General features: G+C 42.1%; 1 protein-coding gene across 1 annotated transcript in view; it reads right to left on the bottom strand.

The window, feature by feature from the left end:
• Positions 1-6,367, bottom strand: part of apoba (apolipoprotein Ba) — a 51,340-nt gene extending 44,973 nt beyond the window's left edge. The window contains exons 1-5 of the mRNA XM_055635394.1: positions 6,228-6,367; positions 5,528-5,566; positions 4,655-4,770; positions 3,399-3,544; positions 201-357 (exon numbers count right to left, since the gene is read on the bottom strand). Of these exons, the coding sequence (XP_055491369.1) occupies positions 201-357; positions 3,399-3,544; positions 4,655-4,770; positions 5,528-5,566; positions 6,228-6,285 (516 nt within the window). The 5' untranslated portion in view covers positions 6,286-6,367. The remainder of the gene's footprint in view (positions 1-200; positions 358-3,398; positions 3,545-4,654; positions 4,771-5,527; positions 5,567-6,227) is intronic.
• Positions 6,368-26,470: the final 20,103 nt, after the last annotated feature.

The following is a 26,470-nucleotide window of genomic DNA, read 5'->3' as shown; positions in this document are numbered from 1 at the left end:
GGGCCGAATGGCCTAATTCTTCTCCTATCACTTATAACCTGATCACCTACCGAGGCAGCTAATGATATTATCTTATAATTCCGAATTAAAGTATTGTGCAATAAGTTTACTTCAGTTATTGCTGTCGGGTGAATTTCTAACAGTTAATTCGTGTATTCAAATCACTAAAATTGTCATCGAGCAATTTCAATAATACATACAATGTCAACCAACTGCTCATCTTCATTCAAATCCAATGGCACCAGAAGAGCAGAAATTATACCCCTCTTGATGTTAAGGATGTTGGTTGGTTCATTTTCATGTGCATATAGAGTGATGCCCATATGTCCATGTGATGTGGTGAATTTCAAGATATACCTATAAAGCAACATATTTCAACGTATCAGAAAATTCACAGAAATAAAGTGTCACATTGGCTTGTTGTGACAATACCAGTCTGACTTCTTTAGCTGTAGCTGTTTCCACCAGTCCCTTTCTCCCGCCCTATCACATATAACATAAATTACGAATGAGGAAGTATGCCGAACCATATTATCTTTAAATATCTTAAAGTATTCTAAATTTCAGCATTCAATTATTCCTCAATTTTTCCAGGATTATTAATGCCTTCTGAGTTGCCCCAACAACATTATAGTGCCTGCCTGAATCTAAGACAACATTATGTGAGCATGCATGGCTAAGATATATCAAAACTGATATTGTGGCATTTCTTAGAATTCTTGGCAACACTTAGATTTATTGTAAATAGAGAATATATCCTAATACAGTGCCCTCCATAATGTTTGCGACAAAGACCCATCATTTATTTATTTGCCTCTGTAATCCATAATTTGAGATTTGTAATTACAAAAATCTCATAAGGTTAAAGTGCACATTGTCAGATTTTAATAAATGCCATTTTTATACATTTTGGTTTCACCATGTAGAAATTACAGCTGTGTTTATACATAGTTCCCCCATTTCAGGGCACCATAATGTTTGGGACACAACAATGTCATGTAAGTAGCCATCTTTAGTATTTCGTTGTATATCCTTTGCATGCAATGACTGCTTGAAGTCTGCGTTTCATGGACATCACCAGTTGCTGGGTGTCTTCTCTGGTGATGCTCTGATATAAGTCTGATATAAGTTAATCTTCATCTCATCTGTCCACAATATCTTTTTTCCAGAACTATTACAGCCATCTTTAGCTTATGCTTGTTTTGGGGGCTAGTCCCCTTCAGTTTTCTCTTCAGCATATAAAAGGCATGCTCAATTGAGTTCAGATCGGGTAATTGACTCGGCCACTCAAGAATTGACCATTTTTTAGCTTTGAAAATCTCCCATGTTGCTTTAGCAGTATGTGTGGGATCATTGTCTTGCTGTAGAATGAACCGCTGGCCAATGTTTTGAGGCATTTGTTTAATCTTGAGCAGATAGGACGTATCTATACATTTCAGAATTCATTATGCTATTACCATCAACAATTGTATCATCAATGAAGATAAGTGAGCCAGCTCCTTCAGCAGTCATACATGCCCAGGCCATAACACCCCCACCACCACGTTTCACAGATGAGGTGGTATGCTAAGGATCTTGGCCACTTCTTTCCCTCTTCCATACTTTGCTCGTGCCATCACTCTGATATAAGTTAATCTTCATCTCATCTGTCCACAATATCTTTTTTCCAGAACTGTGGTTGTCCTTTTAAGTACTTCTTGACAAACTGTAACCTGCCTATCCTTTGTGTACGGCTAACCAGTGATTTGCATCTTACAATGTAGCCTCTGTATTTCTGCTCATGAAGTCATCTATGGCCAGTGGTCATTGTCAAATCCACACCCGACTCCTGAAGTGTGCTTCTGATCTGTCGGACAGGTGTTTGGGGATTTTTCTTTATTATAGAGAGAATTCTTCTGTCATCAACTGTCTTCATTGGCCTGCCAGTCCCTTTGTGATTAGTAAGCTCACCAGTGCTCTCTTTCTTCTGAATGATGTTCCAAACAGTTGATTTTGGTAAACCTAAGGTTTGGCTGCTGTCTGTAACAGTTTTATTCTTGTTTCTCAGTCTCATAATAGCTTCTTTGACTTTCATTGGCACAACTTTGGTCCTCATGTTGATAAACAGCAATTAAAGTTTCCAAAGGTGATGGAAAGACTGGAGAGGAAAGACTAAGTGCTGAGAGCTCTTTTATACCTGCATTGTGGCAATTAAACACACCTGAGCAATTGTAAACGCCTGTGAAGTCATGTGTCCCAAACATTGTGGTGCCCTGAAATGGGGGGGGGGGACTATGTATAAACACTGCTGTAATTTCTACATGGTGAAACGAAAATGTATAAAAATCCCCTTTAATAAAATCTGACAATGTGCACTTTAACCACATGTGATTTCTTCTATTACAAATCTCAGATTGTAGAGTACAGAGGCAAATAAATAAATAATGGGTCTTTGTCCCAAACATTATGGAGGTGGTATGTGTAACTAAGAGGCCTACTGCCAATTTGAGAGACCCTCATTGAAGCTGATCAGTGCAGATCCAAGTGGGAGCCAGGCATATCCTGATTTCAGACTTAAGGATGGCTGCTGAAGCTTCAATAGCATTCAACACCAAATCTTGAGCATTTAAATACATACATGATTTGAAGAAAGAGTTTAGGGAGATGTAGGAGGAGCTGGGAGTACCCAGGTTATCACAATCGTCTTGAGTTGTTGACACAGACCCTGTGGGACTTATTTTCAGGTCAATAAAAAAAATAAATTGCATTGATCTATCTGCAGAGGCGCAAGATAAAGTTAATCATGCCAAAGAACGATTTCAGGTCAGCCTCTATTCCCATCTGGCTTGAGAACATATTGTCTGCATGTAACTGGTTATTTATCCTGACAACAGACTCATTTTTTGATCAATCTATCCCAATATTACATAGGCCATCCCAAGTAATGAATGGGTTCAATTTCTGCAGATATACATGTCAATTTTGTGCGCAAATCAGAAAAAATACAAAAATCACGATGTGACTAGACTTTCGCATTATTACAATGAATGGCATCAAAAGTACTTCAGGGTGAAAAGAAGGAGGGGGGGGAGAGAGGGGGAGAGAGGGCACCTTGATAATGTTGTAAGTTCAATAGCATTTACAAATTCCAAAAAAATATCGATGAACTAATACTATTCAGCTGCCATCATTAGTACTGATCATTTCTGTCATGAAATCTACTTACAGACAAAAATAACACTGCTTCAATGAAGCAAACTCCAAGTAATGTCAAACATCACATTCCACTAACATAACCATCCCCACTTGATCCACGAACACCTTGTCTCATCCACAAACCTTTTGGGAACTTAACGACTTATGGGAGAACTCGTATAGAAATATAGTAAATAATGATCAGAAATACTGAGGTCCCTTACTTGGACATAGCCTCCTGGAATGCGTCACTGTCCTTTGAAGGATCCAAGATCGGCGTGCCATCAGCGTTGATGCCTTGTACTTCCTTCAAGCTGCACGATTTTATCCGCATGGAGTAGGTACAGTACTGGGGCACTTCAAGTTCCAACTGTGGGGAAAAAGGCACAGTGTGTCATTGTATGTGTGTATTTATTTCAGTGTAAGGTGTGAGGAATTTGCAATGCACATTATTCTTTAAAAAATTCAGATCATCTCACATCTTATTTAAAACAAAGCTCATCATTCTTGTGGGTATAAATAATGTGCAGTAAAATATAGAATTAGTGCAAATGCAAATTAATATGTGAATAAAAGTTTACATCAGCATCTAAAGATCCACAGTTTAAAGATATTAACTCATGATTTTTTAAATCGTGCGTTTATCCAAATTATTTTATTTCAATGTTTGGACAGCCTTTTGCTTTGTGCAAATGAAAAATGTTGACAACACAACAAATTAATTCAAGAAACATGTTTTCACCAACGTTCAGGTCTGCTGGGGACTTGTGAAGACTTGTAAAGGCTTGCAGTAGAGTGGTAGACATTGCCCAGTCCATCACAGGTACTGACCTCCCCACCATTGACAGGATCTATAGGCGGCACTACCTCAAAACGGCAGTCAATATCGTCAAAGACTCACACTACCTTGGCCACACTCTAATTTCACACCTGCCATTGGGAAGAAGGTACAGGAGTCTGAAAATCGTGAAAATTGGTTTTTGCACCAGTATTGGGGTTGTTAACTTGCTCATTTTGTGTTTTTATCTATAGTCTGTGTGTATAGTATTTACATGCCAGTTATATTGCTGTATATACGAATTTCATTGTTCAGTTGTTGGTTCATAGGACAATTAAGCATTCTTGTCCCTCGAGTACTCCTTGTGAAGGTTCTCCCCAGATGCGTAATCTACCTGCTGTGCCATAATCCACCCTTCAGGTGGATTGTTTAAGGAGGAAGCGTGAATGGCATCAGTACATTGGAAGAGAATATATGGAATTGATGATACAACAAATGTAGAGAAAGACCAATGTGTATATATGATAAAAATGCAATATTGGGGGGGAAAGAAGTCCTCAGCATGGTGAGATGTCCTGGCATATTCCGTTTATATTTCGGATTTCCAACACCAAGAGTATTTCATTTCTTGAAAATAAGTACAAATCTTCTGAGGGGTTTCCGAGTAAGATTTGGTCTTTTTCGACAGAAATTCCAACTTACATTGCATGATATGTGGACACCGGATCGTGAGGTGTCCGTCCCGAGTATTCCGTTGGAGGTCTCAACTTCATAGCGGTAGGAGAACACCTTCATATTTTTGAAACGAGTGGTATGTTCTACATTGGACAAAGTTAATTCATGTTATTATTTACTTGTCGCGTAAAACGGCCTCACCCTGAAACTGATGCTACACGATTGATCACCAGCCCCGTGTGTGTATTTGGGGGTCGTAGCCAAGCCTTGTGATGCTTCCTCAATGATTATGATATCGAAATTTGTTTTGTATAGCGAGCTACAGCTGCAACATTTCAAGCCCCCAGTAGGTAGCGCTGATCCACCAGCCGACCACAGATTTGAAACGCGGTCACAAGAAACTGTTGATGCCAGAATCTTGCGCAAAACACAAAGTGGATAAGACAGCCGGTGTGAAGAAGGTTCCGGGCCCGAAACATCGCCTTCCCATTCCCCCCACAAATGCTGCCTGACCTGCTGGGTTCCTCTCTGATTGTGTTTATGCAACAAAAAGCATCAAACTTCCACAACCATTGCTTATATGTTATGGTTCTGTGACAGTTTTTTATGTCCTTATTTAGAGGAATGTAGATTACCGTGTCTCTTCAATGTTATTAAAAAAATGTTTTAAGGCTCTGTCAAAATTGTACAATTACCCCCGATTTTCTCTTCCATCGCTTACTAGAACAGCATTAAAATCCATTCGTTGTGGATAGTTTAATTCCAGCTGTCTAGGTTAATCGATGCTAAATAAATAAGATGCGATTTCATCTCCCCGTTTGTAAATGTGGTTGGTCTCAAAATACTTCCTGAGATTTGTCAAATGTCGGTAGCAATAGGGATGTAGTTAACACTACTTACTTTGGCATGGTGTGTAGTTTTTGTCTTCGGATCCATATTCTAGAAAATGAAGATAGATTTTAAAGTGAACACTGTGAACAACTAAAGTAAAGGGTTTCGGACCGAAACGTTGGCTATTTCATTCGCTCCATAAATGCTGCCTCACCCGCTGAGTTTCTCCAGCGTTTTTGTCTACCTTCGATTTTCCAGCATCAGCGGTTCCTTCTTAAACTAAACATAATGGGTACGCGTTTCTTTTCAGTTTCGCCCGACCATATTAAATACATGATTTTAGCAACAATCCTTTGAATTATTTCGTTAATAATCAATGTAAAAATGTGGTTTTGTTATTTATGTGAAAAATCGAGGTAAACTACTCAAAGATAAGGGGGCAATCTTCCGATGACTTAAAACATGTTAATTTGCGTGAGATCAATTGAATAATTGTTTCTTATGTTATGTTTTAAAGGAAGTATAATTATGTATCTTCTCGTTGTAACTAAAGCATAACAAGTTTAATTATTGTGAACTAATTTGGATTAATATTACTCGGAAAGTACACGAATTACTGTCTTTCCTTTGTAAGATATGAAATGTAGGTTTCAGATGAAATAAGTCAGCAATGAAATATCTACTTGAATACACAGCATATAAAATGAGGTACCAATCAATACCATATTTTAAATGTGATTTAATGGGTCATGAATTGTTATGAACTTACGTGCAGAAGCCCAGCTACCGAGCAACAGTATAAGACTGAGCTTCGTAGTGCAGCCCATATTGAGCTGCCGATGCTCCTTCCAGTGATCTTCCAGCGAAGTGACTACGCAGTTACCTGGCTCGGTATTTATGTAATCAGCGGGCCAATCTGTTTGTGAAGTTCACTGCAGTTGCAAAAGTTATCGGGAGGTCCAAAGGTTACATCTGGGTATTCACGCGTTTGGGGCAATTGCGGCTGAACTCTTTTCATAAATAATTTTATTGTTCTGATGTGAAGCTACGTTAACCGCGATGGTTCCTGCTTGGGAAAGTATTCGTTTATTTTTGTATTAATTATGAACTAATAATACGATTGCTGAATATTGTGGGAGGGAGGGGCTGAAGGGGGATTTGAACTAACATCAACTGGATTGGTTCCGATTATGTCATTAAACTAAGGCGAAACACAGAGCAGTTCATCGAGATAATGTTAACCACAGATAGTGCCTGCCAACGTACTCTGACTGATTTATACGAGTGAAATTCGCGGAGGGGTGGGGAGGAGTTACTCGCTTGGCGAGAAATTGTCTGTGGCTCGCCTTGGCCTGAGAAGACTTAAATTAGACTCAGTGACAACACCATGGATTTTGTTGGATAATATTTAGGTGGATATGAACAGTACATTATAAACAAAACACATGATGGAAATCTAAAATAAGAATAAAAATGAATAGACATCCTCAGCTTGTCAGGTAGATGTGATATGTCTCAGACAGTCATCCTTGGTCGTGAAGTGGAATATTTAAGTTATTTAAAATAAACTGATTGATTAAATGGCAGTGGAAATGGTGGGCAAATAAACATTGTTCCCCATTGATGTGTTGCACTAAATTATCCAATATTTTTCCAGAATCCCCAATAGGACACAAAGAGTAACGCAGCAGGTCAGGCAGCATCTGTGGAGAACGTGGATAGGTGACTTTGGGTCGAGACACTTCTTCACACCATCCACCTTCTCCAGAAATGCTCCCTGACCTGCTGAGTTACTCCAGCATTTTGTGTCCTTTTGTGTATTAACCAGCATCTGCAGCTCTTCGTTTCTACATATCTCAGAATTCCCAGAGAATGCCATTTGCAATATTATCTGGACTACTTATCCTGGCACATTTTCCCCAGATTAATAACTGCATTTGAAACAGAGGAAATTTGGGCAAGCTGAGGTCTACAGAAATGTAAGCTGTGTAGAAGTGCACCGGAATAGAAATGTAACATACTGGAAATGCTCAGCAAGTCAGGTAGTAGATAGATATATGCCATTTATTGTCACTATACATGTACAGTGAAACTGAAAGCTGCTCGTACTCAGTGCATACATACAATTTTACACAAAAAACAAGAAACAGAAAAACAAAACAGAAGGGAGATGGGGGGGGGGGGAATAGGTGCACAAATTCTACGGCGCTACATACATATATACAGATGGAAGTCCGTGTTGGGCGGTGTAGTCAGTGCATGTGTGGATTTGAATTTATGGTAGATATAATTCTCGGGAAGCAGCTATTCCTGAGTCTGTTTGTCCTGGATTTGATGCACCTATAGCGCCTTCCAGAGGGCAGCAGGTCGAACAGTCCAAACGCAGGATGGGAGCTGTCTTTGGTGATCTTCTTTGCCCTGCTAAGGCAGCGGGAGGTGTAGATGTCCATCAGGGAGGGGAGAGGGCAACCAATGATCCTCTGCGCTGTCCTGGTTACCCTCTGAAGCCTCTCCCTGTCTGCCATGGTGCAGCTGCCATACCATGCTGTAATGCAGTATGTCAGCAGGCTCTCGATGGACGAGCGGTAGAAGGTCAGCAGCAGGTTAGAGTCCAGGTTGTGCTTCCTGAGAACCCTCAGGAAGTGCAGCCGCTGCTGAGCCTTCTTGATGACCGCTGTCGTGTTGTCCGTCCAGGAGATGTCAGCAGCCGCGATATGGACGGCGAGAAACCGGAAGGTGTTGACCCTCTCCCACACACTCGCCGTTAATGTGTAGGGGGACTAAGTCGGTGCTGTGCCTCCTGAAGTCGACAATGAGCTCTTTTGTTTTCCTGGTGTTCAGAGCCAGATTGTTTTCTGAGCACCAGGTTGTCAACTTCAGGACTTCCTCTCTGTAGGCTGCCTCGTCTCCCTTTGAAATAAGTCCGACCACAGTAGTGTCGTCAGCAAATTTGACGATGCGGTTGTTGTTGTGGGCCGGACTACAGTCGTAGGTGTAGAGACAGTATAAGAGGGGGCTTAGCACACAGCCCTGTGGGGAACCGGTACTCAACCTGCGAGTGGAGGAGAGGTGGGGGCCAAGTCTCACAGTCTGGGGCCGGTTTGTGAGGAAATCCTTAATCCAGGCACATGTGACAGTGGGGAGGCCGAGAGTGACCAGTTTACCAATGAGGATGTCCGGGATGATTGTGTTAAAGGCTGAACTAAAATCCACAAAGAGCATCCGGACGTAGCTCTGCCCCTGCTCCAGATGGCTCAGCACAGAGTGGAGAGCTACGGTGATGGCGTCTTCTGTAGATCTGTTTTGGCGATAAGCGAATTGGTGGGGGTCGAAGTCTGGTGGTAGATAGTCCTTGATGTGCTGGAGGACCAATCTCTCGAAGCACTTCGTGATTACCGGAGTGAGGGCAACAGGACGGTAGTCATTAAGGCTGGTGATGGGAGACTTCTTCGGCACAGGGACGATTGTGGCTGATTTTAGGCAGGACGGAATAACTGCCTGGGCCAGGGAGAGATTGAAAATTCTGGTGAAGTATATGTAGAAAGAAAAACAGAGTTCACCTTTAATTTAAAAGATGCTTAATGGGCACTGGAATAGTTAGGTTCAGAGCAACCAGAAGGATGGTTGATTGTTTCAGCAGCAAATAAGTTAAGGCAACCAGAGAAAGGCATTCACCTGGCAAATGGGGTAAATGATACTGGTGAAGGTTAAATACTCAGCTTGCAATTAACAGTGTAGCAAATTGAGGAAGCTAGAAAGATATGGAGCAAGAGCTATTTGGCTCTTTGAATCTGCTCTGTCAATCAATACAATGATGGCTGATATCAATCTCAATACCGTATCCCATCGCCTTTTCTCATAGTCCTTGATGCCTTTTGTGTTTAGAAATCTCTTTCCTTAAATAAACTCAACAATTTGACTTCTGGTTTGGCTTTGGCATCTGTGGTGGAGGATTGCATAAATCCTCAATTTCTCTGTGAAGAAATTTCTTCCCATCTCAATCCTAATTGGTTAAATGACATAAGAGTGAGAGCAACCTGATTTAACCAGAGGAAATGGCCAGGGAGAGGGATGGAGTCAATGGGCAAGAACTGAAATTCATGATGGTGATCAAAGACTGTGGTTTCACATTTCCCTATTTCTATTTATCAGATACATCTGAATGTGGGTCAAGCAATATGAAAAGTCTGAAGCAGTGGAAGCTGGGAAGAGGTGTGTCCAGGTGAAGCAGGGTATGGAGACACAAGGGACTACAGATGCTGGAACATCAAGCAAAACACAAATTGTTGGAGGACCTCAGCGGGTCAGGCAGCATCTGTGGAATAAATGGACAGACAAAGGGTCTGTTGACTCTACCTGTAGCAAGGCAGAAAACCCATAGGGACCATGTAAAATGTACATCTTACTAGAACCATGATTACATCCTTGACCTGCCCAAATTCTTCATATTTCAGTCTTCATTGTTTCTTTATAAGAGTTAGAATTTTATGCAATAAGCTCGTTTAATTTACAATCGAATTTCAAAAGATCCAGGGATATGCTAGGCTAAAGCAAGTCACGTAAGAAGAAATAAAGGGGACAATATCCAAACCACGTCTGTTAAGCCAACTGAAATGCCATTGATAAAGTGGACTAAAGCAACTTGCCTGAAGTAAAACATAAAGTGCTAAAGTAAATCTGCAGGCCAGGCTGCATCACTGAAGGAAGGATAGGCGATGTTACAGGTTGAAACCCTTACATAAAATAATTTTGCTCCAAAGGAAGCATCGGCCAATTTTATCAATCCACATGTATTCTTGACTTAATGATTGCTATAGTTACCTGTTTGTTGAGCAAACAGAGATAAGGAGAAACGTTGACATTCCTGCCATTAACATGACCCTAGCTGGCCTAAATAAGAGTCCTGTTGGTGTTGTTTAGATGCTAGAAGAGAAACGTTGGCTTAGAAATTACTCCATGCCCAAAGTTTATGAAAATTGCATAAACAGCAAGAATGTCAGTTGCCAGGTCCACTCAGTAACGTTGCACGGCAAACTTACTTAGTCAGCTTCACGATAATGTTCTCCATTAATGGGTCACAAATTCTCTTGGTTTTTAGCATTTAGCACAGTATATGCAATCTTTGCAGTAACCTCTGAAAGGGAGTTACCATAACATATGCAACACTCACCTAACTACTGGGGGGGGGGTTCCAACTGAATGAATGAGTGTTGTAATGATGGAAGAAAGTGGGAGAGCATTCTAAGGGATTTGGCGAGGCTAGTGAACAACAGAACTTGCTGGAGTCCTGCTATTTGTGCAGGGAAGCTATGGAGACCCTCCACAACCACAGCTGGGTAGTCCCAGTCAGAGCTTGCTAGGGAAGTCCCTGATGCAAACAAATGCCTGTATCCTCTCTGTCTATTCCTCAGGGCTACAGGAAAATAGAGGCCGTTTCCTCTTTTGAGCCTGGAGTTTGGGTGATCCTCACTAATTTGTGAAGAGAAAACTGAGATGAGTGACAGAAATCAACAGCTGGTGCCTTGAATGATCTTGAGGCGAGAAGCTGAGAGTGGCTGTCTCCTGACCTCAATGAGCAAATTAACCAAACAATTTTGATTTGAAGTCTTAGGGGATGAGAACAACTCAATGAGGACAAAAAATGCAGTTTGAGTAAGAGGTCCTTTAAAGGCTTCTTGTTCTATGTGGAAGAGGTGAGGTTATTCTAACAGGAAGAGGTGATGCTGAAATTTTCACTGTTGACATTTTATGCCAACATTTCCTATTGCAAAATGAGGAGTTGAATTCTCTGGGACCAAAGCACACAAAGATATATGTAAAATTATTCTGTACTGGGCTAAGTTGGCTTTCACTGGTATAGCAGCATTTTTTTATAATAATAATGATAATAATAATAATAATAATAATAATAATAATAATAATTTATTTTATTGTCATTGCACATAAGCGCAACTGATGATTAAAATTACGAAGGTTACATGGGAAAAGTACTTGATATATATTCACAAATGTTCGATTAATGTAAGACATAATCTAATTCAATTTAAAATTTTACATAGATTATATTATTCAAAAACAAGATTGAACAAATGTTATCCAAATATATCCCCCATTTATGATAAATGTCTATCCCAAAACGCAACTATAACACACTTTAAAACTTTATAGATTTTGGAGTGATATTTTCGAAATATTTACAAAATTATTCAAGATAAGAATGGAACCTAATACTGAAATGATTATATTTGGAGTAATGGAAGATGGGAATAAATTGAACACATCTCAAAATTTATTGTATGGTTTAATAATAGCAAAAAAATTAATACTTAAATTTTGGAAAAATACATCAATACCAATGCTTAAAATGTGGATTGCAAGTATGTTGGACACCGCACATCTTGAGGAAATGCGATTCCTCCTAATGGATAAATCAGACCAATTCATAACGAGTTGGTCTCCATTTGTCGTCTTTTGGGAATCATATGGTGCAACACAATTGTAAAAACCAACTGTTTCAGGACTGGACGAGGGATGGTCAAGATTATAAACAATGATCTCCTTACCTTTTTTTTATGCCTTATTCTCTTTTTTCTATTTTCTTTTCTTCAACTTTCTTCACTCATTCGTCTTTTTCTTTTTCTTCACACACTATATATCTCACGCCTTTCTATCCTTTACTATCTAATTTATTTTTCTTATTCTCATCTTTCTTTATTATAACAAAAAAAATAAGAAGCTGTACATAAAATGTATTATGAAAATATATATTAGGCACTTTGGTGCCATATGATTGTACTTCTAATAAAATATATTTTTTTAAACATAAGCACAACGAGATTTGGTATGCAGCGTCCATCCAATGTCATAACATAAATAACTAATAAAATTTAGATTTAGATACCCCAAGAACATGGTTTGTAAAAGAACAGTAAAATAGTTAAAACAGTTCAAACAGACTAAAGTGCAGATGTGTCTGTGCGACGTGACCATCTGAGGGAGACAGTTCATGGGGGGGTGGGGGGCACTCAGCAGGGCCGGTTCAGAGCCGCTATAGCTCTGGGAATGAAGCTGTTCCTGAGTCTGGAGGTTCGGGCGTAGAAGGCCTTGTAACGTCTGCCGGAGTGAAGTAGCTCGAACAGTCCATTACAAGGGTGTGAGGAGTCTTTATGGATGCTGACGGCCTTCCTGTGGCACCGTGTGTGGTAGATCCCCTCCAAGGCTGGTAGCGGTGTCCCAATAATCTTCTGCACTCCGTGGACGACGCGCTGAAGAGCTCCCCTCTCCGCCTCCGTGCAGCTGAGATACCACACAGAGATGCCATACGTTAATATGCTCTCTGTGGTGCAGCGGTAGAAGGTTGTCAGCAGCTGTTGGGGCAGACCCGTCTTTTTTAATGTCCTCAGGAAGAACAGTCGTTACTGTGCCTTCTTGACCAGCGCAGCGGTGTTGGTGGACCATGTGAGGTCCTCTGAAATGTGAGTGCCCAGAAACTTAAAGCTGGACACTCTCTCCACACTCTCCCCTAGATGGAGAAGTAACATGAATGTCCAGCTCACTGTCTGGTAAAAATTCCAAGCTAGCTCACAAACTGGTGAGTGTAGAGACCTTGGGATAAGTGGGGTGGTGGACGTCCAATAGTGGGATGGTGGGTCTATGGCTGGAACAAATTCTAGGCTTGAATTGGCCCACGGTGTTTAGAGGACACATACAAAAGCCAAATTAAAAACAGATTTAGGATAAATTTTACTTCTAGACTAGAAAGGAGGCCCAATCCATGTCATGAGATTTCTATACTTAAAAAAAGCTACAACACGGTGTATGTTATGACTGTCCTTCCATATCATGTTGGCTTGAGAACTAATGCAAATTTGTTGGCAGGTCATTGTTTTAATTTTCCACTAACGACATCTCATTTATGCTGGGCCATCCCAGTTAAATTCAGGCTCCATATCTTGCTTGCTCAAAGTGCCCAAAACAGCTGCATAAGTGCTTTACAATCAAAGAGAGATAATGTACCATGCCGTACTGCAACTCCAATAAACAATACAAAAAAAGGCCAGAAGTCAATGATATCAGCAATTATCAGATGCTGCATTTTCAACTGCCTTTAATTTTGATATAGGCTTACAAGTTATTGTCAGTTTCAGGAGCAAAATTGCTTTGTGTACCATTTTTTTATTTTTTACCCCATGTAGATTGATAATAAGTGCATTAAATATAACTTAAAACTTGTTTCAAATGTTCCTCCACATCTCCTGGCACAACTACAACATTTTAAACTATTTATTTACGATCAGTGCTGGATGAACAAATCTCCTGTGACTACCCTTTTTCTGGTTAAACAATGTCTTGATATGTTCATTCTTATTTTCAAAATCTTCTTTACTTTAACCTCTCCTGTCTCTGCAATCTCTGGATCCAAAATATGCTAATGGATCACATCATTCAGGTCTTTTGCTTATCTCCTTATTCATCAGCAGGTTTATTAGTTCCCATACAATTGGCTAGCAATGCAAGTTCTTGAATTCCCTCCCTGAACCTCGCCATCGCCATGCCTCTCTCCCCTTCTTCAAAACTGTCCTTAAAACTGTCCTTTCTTTCCCAAACTGTTTGATCATTCCCTTGATATTTTCTAAATGACTGGACAGCATTTTCAACACTCCGTTGTCTTCAACACCTGTTTTTTGACGTTTTACATGTTATAGAAATTGAAGCTACTGTTATGCTTTCTTAATTTTGTGCATCTGCAGCCTAATTTTAATTCCACAAGATGAGTGAAGATAACAAAAAACACAATTCCCTGATCACTATGGCAGGTTGTAGACAAGGAAAACCAGGGCAGAGTACTGCTCACTGAATGCTTACCAAACTGGATTTAATTAAATGAACATTTTGGTAACTTGCTGGTCTAAAATTCTTGAAATTTTTCCTAAATTATTCGTACATTTGGCACATCTCAAAATATTTAGTCATTGTATAAAGTATGGCATAGCATAACAAAAGTGCCTTTTCTGATCGAATCCTCGCATCCAACAATCCCATTTATTTTCCTTTTAATTAATAATCCTCTGATTCCTCATTGATCTTTTACACTAACGCCCCCAAAATGTCACCACTAAACCTCACGGCCCATGATATTTTAGCAAAGATTTCAATAACTATTTCAATGGCATATCATTGGATACTCTGTATTTAGCTAGTTTAGTTCTTTTAAGAATGAGAATTGTTCTCTGAATTTGTTCACAGGCAAATTGACCTCCAAACCAAACGGTGCCCATAGGTTAAGCAAAACAAGTGGACACCAAGTAATCTTTAAGGAGAGGTTGAGCCAGGTAATAGCACAATTGAAGTGTTCTGCAAGCATGACAGAGCTATCAGTTGCGCAATTAATTTATCACATGGCAGGTCAGTTGAAGAGGATGACTAAAATCACACAAGGGCCTTACAACAAATACAAGAGTTATTTATATACTTTAACCAGTATGTAACATTTATCCATTGCATGCATTTGAATTATGCTGATTGAGTAAGGCTGACAAATGAATTTCTGGGATAGAATATTTTCAACTAAATCTGAGTGATGCTAGACAGCTGGTCATTTAAAAATGATACGAAATTCCAATAATATTCACAAATTAATTTATCTTGTTTCCAAGCAAGTGGAAGAAACTGGCTAACAATGAAACAATTAAGGAACATTATAGCTATATTTTCAATACTTTACAAAATAAAACATTAATTGTTTTGAATACAGAGATATTCCTCAAAATATACTTTAATTTTCTGTTTTCAGTGACTGTTCATCTCTGATATCAACCTGTGACCGACACACCAATTTCTCTGATCTAAAGACATAAAAACTTTCATTCCCATGGACATTTTGACATGACTTTTGCCTTCTTGCTCATTTTGCTTTACAGCCTGGAAGCATATATTTCCATCTAAGTATTCAACACAGCCAGATATTCCAGACCTAAAAAACAAAATGCTGGAATCACTCAGCAGATCAGGTAGCCCCTATGGGAAGAGAAACCCTCATCGAAAAGGGTTCCGAATTTTCTGTTTTCATTTGAGATTTCCTGCATCTGCATTCAATGTAAAATCAGCAGCTATCTAAGAGGAGCATTGCCAAAACAACATTAGTGAAGCTCAGAATATATTACTATTTCAAATGAAATGTATACTGCCTTCAGGTTGTTCAGCACCAACTGCCCAGATAATGTGATAGTTCTCTGTGCCTATTATTGATAGTTCTCTGTGCCTATCTATTCATAAGAAAGTCAAATGAACAATTATCATGGGACTCTCAGCATTTCCGAGGAAATACAGCACCTCCTAGGTTGGATGTCTAACAGCACATAGGGTGAAATTTCTAGGAATCACATTGTGGTTGATTAACTACCAAAATAGTTGCAGTTATCCAATAACCAAGAGTTTTACTCCGCTAAATTATCTGCTAGTTGGCAATTCTGCCTTTCCTTCTTGTCTGTTGAAGTCAGTGGATTAAACTCCATTAAAAATCAGCCAATATTGTTCTAACATTAAGGCACGTGCATTATTTTTTTAATTCTCTAAAGATTTTTTTTAAAGAATTTGTTTATTCTCCATCAGCGTTGATAAGATCTCTCTGCAGAAGTGTAGCTCTGCCTCTGAAATTAAATTCTATTGGCTTCAGTGGAATTTACTTTTGGAAGCAGATTACAATGTGCTGGTGCATTTGTTGAATGGATAAACGTCTAGCTTGGAACAATTTGAACATTTGGTGGTTTGATACAATTTACAATGTCTATGATTCACCTTATCAGTTCATCCAGTATTTTAGGAAGTTCCTTCTGTGGATGTCTTCAACTTCCATTATTATAATAAATGTGAGTTCATTTGGAGAGCGTTCAGGTGATTCACCTCATGATCTAGAACACATTAGCAGGAAACTAATTCGATTTTAAGACTGAAAGAAACAAGATTATCTTTTGAAAATGGGGTTCACTCTGCAGATTTATTTCTTTGGCTGCATGCTCCAATCTTGTGTATGTTACGCTTTTTGGATTTTAACTACTAAACTGATTAGTTCAAAGTGCATAATTTACATTTAATGTACTCACACTAAAAAAAGTCTGACATCACAGCAGTTGAATTGGCATTAAATCCCCCTGGGCCACTGCAATTTTCCAGCTTTATTTTGTAATTAGAAATTAATTGGTATTTAAATATTAATCAGGTTAACTGAACTGTAGAATTTTATAAAGAACTAGACCAAGTGCAGACCCGTTGGGTCTGTTCCCCTAACGTGCGGTTGTGGGGGGGGGGAGGCGGCATGCAGCGTCACACACACTAACTATCCCCCCGCACTCACGCTAATTACCCCCTTGATGTTATATTAATATTATTAATTTGCTCCTTTTACCCTATAACCACCCTATCTACTGACGCATAGCCCCCAACTTGCAGTCACATATAGAGAGGGGGGGAGAGGGGGGTAGAGAGTGAGGGCAGAGAGAGAAGGGGCAGAGACACAGAGTGAGGGGCAAGAGGGAGAGGGGGTGGCGAGGAGAGAGAGGGGGTGGAGAAACAGAGTGAGGGGGAGAAGAGGAGAGGAGGGGGGGGCGAGGAGGGAGAAAAGGGTGGGGGAGGGTGGGGGAGGGTGTGAGAGGGGGAAAGGGAGGGGGTGAGGGGAGGAGAGAGAGAGAGGGAGAGAGTGAGGGGAGGAGAGGGGGGGAGGGGAGGGAGGGGGAGGGGGGGAGGGGGGGGGGAGGGAGGGGGGGGGAAGGGAGGGGGGGGGGGAGGGGGAGAGGGGGGAGGGGGGGGGGGAGGGGGGGGGAGGGGGGGAGGGGGGGGGGGGGGGGGGGGGGGGAGGGGGGGGGGGGAGGGGGGGGAAAGGGGGGGGAGGGGGAGGAGGGGAGGGGGGGAGGGAGGGGGGGAGGGAGGGGAGGGGGAGAGAGGGGAGAGAGGGGGGAGAGGGGAGAGAGAGGGGGGGGAGGGAGGGAGGGAGGGGGGGAGGGAGGGAGGGGGAGGGGGGAGACCACTCTGACACCATGTAGGGGTGGGGGGAGGGGGGGGGGTAGAAAAGAGATGCAGGAGGGGGGGGGGGGGAGGGGGGGAGGGGGGGGGGAGAGGAGAGGGAGGGGGGGAGAGGAGAGGGGGGAGGGGAGAGGGGGGGGAGAGAGGAGAGGGGGGGGGGGGGGGAGAGGGGGGGGGGGGAGGGAGAGGGGGGGGGGGGGGGAGAGGGGAGGGGGGGGAGAGGGGGGAGGGGGAGGGGGAGGGGGAGGAGGAGAGGGGAGGGGAGGAGAGGGGGGGGGGGGGGGGGGAGGAGAGGGGGGGGGAGGGGAGGGGGGAGGGGGGGGGGGGGAGGGGGGGGGGGGGGGGGGGGGGGGGGGGGGGAGGAGGGGGGGAGAGGAGGGGGGAGGGGGGGGGAGGGGGGGGGGGGGGGGGGGGGAGGGGGGGGGGGGGGGGGGGGGGGGGGAGAGAGAGAGAGCCTTTTTATTTCAACCCAAACCCCCCCAAACAACCATTTGCAGGCAGTGCTTTTTTACTTTAACCATATTTTCATTTTCAAACCACATTAAGGGTACTTACTCACAGTTGTGTGGACATGTGTTCAGTGTTATTCACAGCTCAGAGAAACGTGACCCTCTGCCTTCCTCCAGCTTGCAGACTAATTGAGGCACACCACTTTCTGGTTTTATAGTCCATCCCCCCTGCCGCCAGCGGGGGCAGCAGAGAGAATGGGGAATTTTGTAAAATCATGAATATCTCTGTCATTTTTCATCGACTGGAAAAATCCTCGGCACACATGCGGCTCTGAGCGAGGTGGCTAAAAATGACGGCCGTAGGTGGTGGCGTTCTCTCGGAAATTGCAGCACAGATCACCAAAACCGGTCAAGAACACACTTTTAGTAATATTGATAATGTTATTTGGTATTTCCAATTAGGAATTAAAGCTTTTTAAGGAATTATTGCAAACTAATTAAATAATTTCTTGGGGATACCAATGTGATATGAATTTCATCATACTAGCCATCCAACAGTTTTCCTTGTATAACAGAAAATACTGTTTTCTCTAGATGTTGTTCAGCTTCCTTTTGAGGGAACTGATCATCTGGAATTACTTTTTCAAAGTCTCCTGCCAGCTTATCCTGGTGGGGCATCTCTGAATAGAAACTCAACTTGATCATACAGTGGGCACAAAAGCAAGTCACCTGTGACAAAGAACAGAGAAAGGTACAGCACGGCCCCTTTGCCCCACATTAATGGTGCAAAACATGACACCAATCTAAACTAATCACATCGGTCAGCACATGCTCCATACTCCTCTATTCCTTACATATTCACATGCCTATCTAAAATCCTCTTAAACACCACTATCATATCTGCCTCCATCACTATCCTTGGCAGTGGATTCCAGGCACCCAGCATCCTGTGTAAAAAAAATGGATTGCACATCATTCCGCTAGCCCTGTTCACCTTAAAGCTATGCCCTCTAGCCTGGCATTTCAACCCTTAGAAAAAGGTGCTGAACTGCCTACCCTATCTATGCCCCTCATAATTTTATATATTTCTATCTGGTCGCCCCTCAACCCCTGTCATTACAGAAAAGAAACAATCCAAGTCTGTCCAACCTCTCCCTGTAGATAAAACCCTCTAATCCAAGCAGCATTCTGGTAAATCACTTCTGCACTCTGGCCACCACATCCATACTGTAATGGGACACCCAGAACTGTACATAATACTCCAAATGTGGCCTAAACAAAGTCCTATCAAGCTGCATCATAACTACTCGATCTTATACTCACTGCCCCGACCAATAAAAGGACTGGACAAGGTAGATGCAGGCAATGTTTCCCAATGTTGGGGGAGCCCAGAACCAGGGGCAACAGTCGAAGAATAAAGGGGAGACTATTTAAAACTGAGATGAGAAAAAAACGTTTTCACCCAGTGAGTTGTGAATTTGTGGAATTCTCTGCCACAAAAGGCAGTGGAGGCCAATTCATTGGATGCATTTAAAAAAAGAGTTAGATAGAGCTCTTGGGGCTGGCGGAATCAAGGGGTATGGGAAGAAGGTAGGCACGGGTTACTGATTGTAGATGATCAAAGGCCAAAAAGGCTCTTCCTGCACCTATTTTCTATGTTTCTATGTTTCAATGAAGGAAGGATACCATAAAGCTTTCTTTACCACTCTACCTACTTGTGTTGCCAATTTCAGAGAGCTGTGGACCTGGACCCAAAGGTCCCCCTGTACATTAAAGCTGTTAGGGGTATTGGCATTATCTGTATACTTCCCTTACATTTAACCTCCCAAAGTGCAATACCTCACACCTGCTCGAATTAAACTACATCTGCCACTCCTCCACCCAAAGGAATTCTAGCATCTAAGCATCAAAGCCCATGTCACACATGTGATGAAATGCCCTTCTCTTATGTACATGACTGTGTTTGCAACATTAACAAACTTGACACTATTCAAGAAAAAAACAGCTGCTTGATTGGCATCCAATCAATCATCCCAAACACTCAAGTCTTCCACAATTGGTGCATTGTGGTTGCCACAGATACCATCTCCAAATGCAGTACATTTATCTACTTTGACAGCACCTCCCAAAAGAGCAATTTTTAGCATCATGAATGACAGGAACGACATACAAGGGGACAGGGATGTAATGCTTTATAAGACATTGGTCAAACCCTATTTGGAGTATTGTGAGTTTTGAGCCTCATATCTGTGGAGGGATTTGCTGGTTTTGAAGAGGTCCAGAGTAGGTTTACATAACATATGGAAGGCACTGAACTTGTACTTGCTGGAGTTTAGAAGGATGAGGGGTGGGGGGAATTTCATTGAAATTTAACAAATAGTGAAAGGCTTGGATAGAGTGGATGTGGAGAGGATGTTGCCCACTAGTGGGAGAGATCATAGCCTCAGAATTAAAGGACGTTCCTTTAGGAGGGAGATGATGAGGAATTTCTTGAGAGTAGATGTGGAGTGGATACGTAGATACATAGAAAATAGGTGCAGGAGTAGGCAATTCGGCCCTTCGAGCCTGCACCGCCATTCAATATGATCATGGCTGATCATCCAACTCGGTATCCCGTACCTGCCTTCTCTCCATACCCTCTGATCCCTTTAGCCACAAGGGCCACATCTAACTCCCTCTTAAATATAGCCAATGAACTGGCCTCAACTACCTTCTGTGGCAGAGAGTTCCAGAGATTTACCATTCTCTGTGTGAAAAATGTTTTTCTCATCTCGGTTTTAAAGGATTTCCCCCTTATCCTTAAACTGTGACCCCTTGTCCTGGACTTCCCCAACATCGGGAACAATCTTCCTGCATCTAGCCTGTCCAACCCCTTAAGAATTTTGTAAGTTTCTTTAAGATCCCCCTTCAATCTCCTAAATTCTAGCGAGTACAAGCCGAGTCTATCCAGTCTTTCTTCATATGAAAGTCCTGACATCCCAAAAATCAGTCTGGTTAACCGTCTCTGCACTCCCTCTATGGCAATAATGTCCTTCCTCAGATTTGGAGACCAAAACTGTACGCAATACTCCAGGAGTGGTCTCACCAAGACCCTGCACAGCTGCAGTAGAACCTCCCTGCTCCTATACTCAAATCCTTTTGCTATGAATGCTAACATACCATTCGCTTTCTTCACTGCCTGCTGCACCTGCATGCCTACTTTCAATGACTGGTGTACCATGACACCCAGGTCTCATTGCATCTCCCCTTTTCCTAATCGGCCACCATTTAGATAATAGTCTGCTTTCCTGTTTTTGCCACCAAAGTGGATAACCTCACATTTATCCACATTATACTGCATCTGCCATACATTTGCCCACTCACCCAGCCTATCCAAGTCACCTTGCAGCCTCCTAGCATCCTCCTCACAGCTAACACTGCCCCCCAGCTTAGTGTCATCCGCAAACTTGGAGATGTTGCATTCAATTCCCTCGACCAAATCATTAATATATATTGTAAATAGCTGGGGTCCCAGCACTGAGCCTTGCGGTACCCCACTAGTCACTGCCTGCCATTGTGAAAAGGACCCGTTTACTCCTACACTTTGCTTCCTGTTTGCCAGCCAGTTCTCTATCCACATCAATACTGAACCCCCAATACCGTGTGCTTTAAGTTTGTATACTAATCTCTTATTTGGGACCTTGTCGAAAGCCTTCTGAAAGTCCAGATATAACACATTCACTGGTTCTCCCCTATCCACTACTAGTTACATCCTCGAAAAATTCTATAAGATTCGTCAGACATGATTTACCTTTTATAAATCCATGCTGACTTTGTCCAATGATAATACCACTTTCCAAATGTGCTGCTATCCCATCTTTAATAACTGACTCTAGCAGTTTCCCCTCTACCGATGTTAGACTAACGTCTGTAATTCCCCGTTTTCTCTCTCCCTCCCTTTTTAAAAAGTGAGGTTACATTAGCTACCCTCCAATCCTCAGGAACTACACCAGAATCTAAAGAGATTTGAAAAATTATCACTAATGCATCCATTATTTCTGAAGCTACTTCCTTAAGTACTCTGGGATGCAGCCTATCTGGCACTGAGGATTTATCGGCCTTTAATCCATTCAATTTACCCAAGACCACTTCCCGACTAACCTGGATTTCACTCAGTTCCTCCATCTCCGGAAATAGTCCCCTGCTATTTCCGGCAGATTATTTATGTCTTCCTTAGTGAAGACGGAACCTAAGTAGTTATTCAATTGTTCCGCCATACCCTTGTTCCCCATGATCAATTCACCTGTTTCTGACTGTAAGGGACCTACATTTGTTTTAACTAATCTCTTTCTCTTCACATATCTATAAAAACTTTTGCAGTCAGTTTTTATGTTCCCTGCCAGTTTTCTTTCATAATCTATTTTCCCTTTCCTAATTAAGCCCTTTGTCCTCCTCTGCTGGTCTCTGAATTGCTCCAAGTCCTCTGGTAGGCTGCTTTTTCTGACTAAATTGTACGCTTCATCTTTTGCTTTGATACTATCCCTGATTTCCCTTGTTATCCACGGATGCACTACCTTCCCTGATTTATTATTTTGCCAAACTGGGATGAACAATTTTTGTAGTTCATCCATGCAGTCTTTAAATGCCTTCCATTGCATATCCACCCTTTAAGAATTAATTGCCAGTCAATCTTGGCCAATTCACGTCTCATACCCTCAAAGTTACCTTTATTTAAGTTCAGAACCATTGTTTCTGAATTAACAATGTCACTCTCCATCCTAATGAAGAACTCAACCATATTATGGTCACTCTTGCCCAAGGGGGCACGTACAACAAGACTGCTAACTAACCCTTCCTCATTACTCAATACCCAGTCGAGAATAGCCTGCTCTCTCGTTGGTTCCTCTACATGTTGGTTTAGAAAACTATCCCGCATACATTCCAACAAATCCTCTTCCTCAGCACCCCAGCCAATTTGATTCACCCAACCTATATGTAGATTGAAGTCACCCATTATAACTGTTTTACCTTTGTTGCACGCATTTCTAATTTCCTGTTTGATGCCATCCCCAACTTCACTACTACTGTTAGGTGGCCTGTACACAACACCCACTAGCAATTTCTGCCCCTTAGTGTTTCGCAGCTCTACCCATATCGATTCCACATCCTCCAAGCTAATGTCCTTCCTTTCCATTGCGTTAATCTCCTCTCTAACCAGCAATGCTACCCCACCTCCTTTTCCTTTCTGTCTATCCCTCCTGAATATTGAATATCCCTGGATGTTCAACTCCCAGCCTTGGTCACCCTGGAGCCATGTCTCCGTGATCCCATCTATATCATCATCATTAATAGTTATCTGCACATTCAACTCATCCACCTTATTACGAATGCTCCTTGCATTGAGACACAAAGCCTTCAGGCTTGTTTTTACAACGCTCTTACCCCTTATACAATAATGTTGAAAAGTAGCCCTTTTTGATTTTTGCCCTGGATTTGTCTGCCTGCCACTTTTACTTTTCACCTTGCTACCTATTGCTTCTACTCCCATGTTACACCCCTCAGTCTCTCCGCTCACACATTTAAGAACCCCACCATCTCTTATTCTCTGTTTATTATTGTTTCTTCTTTCCCCCCTACATGTTGGGTCTGAGTGCTTTCCTTCTCTGCCTCCTGCCTCACACACTGTCTACTGGCTATCTCTATTTAAGTCCCTCCCCCCAACCGTTCTAGTTTAAAGTCTCCCCAGCAGCCTTTGCAAATCCCCCCGCCAGGATATTGGTCCCCCTCGGGTTCAAGTGCAACCCATCCTTTTTTACAGGTTTGCACTAGTGGGAGAGTCCAGGACCAGAGAGAGGGCACAGCCTCAGTATAAAAAGGACATACCTTTAGAAAGGAGATGAGGAGGAATCTCTTATGAACTTTATGTGGGTGGTGAAAACCTCAGGCGTTGGATTCAGGTAGTGAAATAGTGGGAGTGTCGATCAGTTGGGGAAACAAACTGGGACAGAGTGAAGGTAGACACAAAATGCTGGAGTAACTCAGTGGGACAGGCAGTATCTTTGGAAAGAAGGAATGGGTGATGTTTCTGGTCGAGACCTTTCTTCATACTGGACAGTTCTGGGACAGAGTGATCCAGCTGAAGAAGTGCGAGTCATGGCATAATTGAATTTCTAGGCTACTGTAAACTAATGAGAGAGTTGTGTGGAATGTTATGTTTCTTTGTTAAAGGTGGGATTCTATTTTTAAAAGAGAATTTGAGAAATGCTCAAACGAAAGCAAAGTTGCAGGGCCTTACATCGCCCGGCGCGGCTTTAAATGGCCGCGGACTTGCTAGTGCCCGCCGGGGGCTCCAACATCAAGACCCGGGGCAGGGCCTTACATCGCCCGGTGTGGCTTTAAGTGGCCATGGGACTTGCTAGCGCCCGCCGGGGGCTTTGACTTTGACTTCGGGAGAGGAATGGAGAGCAGGGGAGAGACAAGTCTTTGCAGTGAGGAGGAGATTCACTGTGATGGATGTTTGTGTAAATTGTGTTGGTGTGTGTCTTGGTTCTTTTCTTGTATGACTGTAGAAACCAAATTTCGTTTGAACTTCATGTGAGGTTCAAATGACAAATAAACGGTATTGTATTGTATGTATATGGTGAAAGAATTGGATTGACTTTATTGCTCTTCCAGAAATGTGCAGATTCAATGGGCCAAACTGCCGCATTTGTGGCTATGATCCTGTTATGTGATAAACCAGTGTTGCTTTGAAAACAGCTAGATAAATTTTGTTCTGGGTGACTTAAGTGATAAATTGTGCTTGCTTTGAGAACTATCAGACTGAATCTGGATTGAGAATTCAACCTTATACAGCAGTCAACTACTTAAGAAGATAAATGTTGTTATTTGGATTTATTTTGAGAGACTTCAAGCTCAAGACAACACACAGAATAAGTCAGATTAATGTGCTCTAAACAACATACTCATAGCAGTGACAGGCCAAGTTGATGACTAGGGTTGCCAAAATCTGTTAATTTGTTAATCAATGTAATAAATTAACCAGTAGGTATAGCTGGTTGCAAATTTATCCTTTCATGAATCTTCGCATCACAACTGTTTCATCTTGAGATGAACACCATATCGATCCCTATTGCCGGGATCAAAATTATAATATATATGAGGACCAAATTAACAGAACTGCTTCATAATACAGTTCATTTAAGTTCCATTGAACTGCTTCACCGCACATTCAGCACCTTGCAACCTGAAGCTGGTATTATCTAGTTCCCATACTCCGGTTGCGAAATAGAATCAGATAAATTGTGGTAGACTAACAGTACAATTCAAAGGCCACATTACAAGTAATTGAATCACATGGGAGTCTCTCTTTGCACGAGTTGTTATTATCCAGAAGGAGAAATAACAACGCTAATAGAACAAAGCATAAAATAACTGACAGAGGTCAGAAACCTGTTGTTGGTTTGTCTGCCCTTTGTACTAAGGTTTAATTTAAAGGTAAAAGCTACATCTCTTTTGCTCTTGCCAGTATGTTTAGCAAAATAACTATATAACCCAGTTATTTAGTCTGATTAAAATTGTTTTTCTTGTTCAGACGTTGTATTTCCTCAAACTCTCACTGTAACTGCACTCAGATAGCTATTGATGCTGCAGTGGAAGTCATCAGAAAAACACAGTGAGCTACCATTTATTGAAAGGTGAAAGGGAAAAGATTTAATAGGAATCAGAGGGGTAACTTTTTCACGTGGGTGTATGGAACAAGCTTCCAGAGGAGGTAGTTGAGGCTGGGACTATCGCATGGTTTAAGAAACAGTTAGACAGATACATGGATAGGACAGGTTTGAAAGGTTATGGACCAAGCCCAGGCAAGTGTACGAGGGTAGCTGGGACATTGTTGGCCGATGTGGGCGAGTTGGGTTGAAGGACCTGTTTCCACACTGTATTACTCTGTAAATTGGGAAGCCAGAGGTAATAATATAGGTGGAGGGGGGGGTGTTGGGGGGGGGGGGGGGGGGGGGGGGGGGTGAAATGGGCGTGAATCCAGATTGAACACATGGAAAAGAGAGTGGGGGGGGGGAGAGATACAAGTGGAGAAAAGATGAAGAAGGGGGGAGGAGGGGGGGTTAGTTACCTAAAATTGGAGAATTCAATGTTCATACCTTTAGGTTGCAAACTACCCAAGTGGAATATGAGGTGCAGGTCCTTAATTTTGTGTGTGGCCTAGGCTTGCCAACTTTCTCACTCCCAAATAAGGAACAAAAGGTCGAAATAAGGGACAAATTCCCAACGGCATCAAGTACTGAAGGCCTTCGTCGAGTCACCGCTGACCAGCTTAACCCATGACTTTTTTGCTTCCCATTGCTTGTTATAGCTGCACAGTCTTTTCTTTTTTGCAGGTTTATCCATATTTGCATATGCCAAACTGACCGAACAACACCAGACGTTACTGAAACTTTTTGTACAACTGATGCGCATAAGGGAGCCTATGATTGGATGACAGGTGAATAATTTGTGCGTGACGTCTACAGCACATGCAACACACACGCACGCTGTTGTATCAGATCTA

Source organism: Leucoraja erinacea, chromosome 5 (genome assembly GCF_028641065.1).
Source record: "Leucoraja erinacea ecotype New England chromosome 5, Leri_hhj_1, whole genome shotgun sequence".
Taxonomy (NCBI): domain Eukaryota; kingdom Metazoa; phylum Chordata; class Chondrichthyes; order Rajiformes; family Rajidae; genus Leucoraja; species Leucoraja erinaceus.
This window is presented reverse-complemented; position numbering and strand designations above follow the sequence as displayed.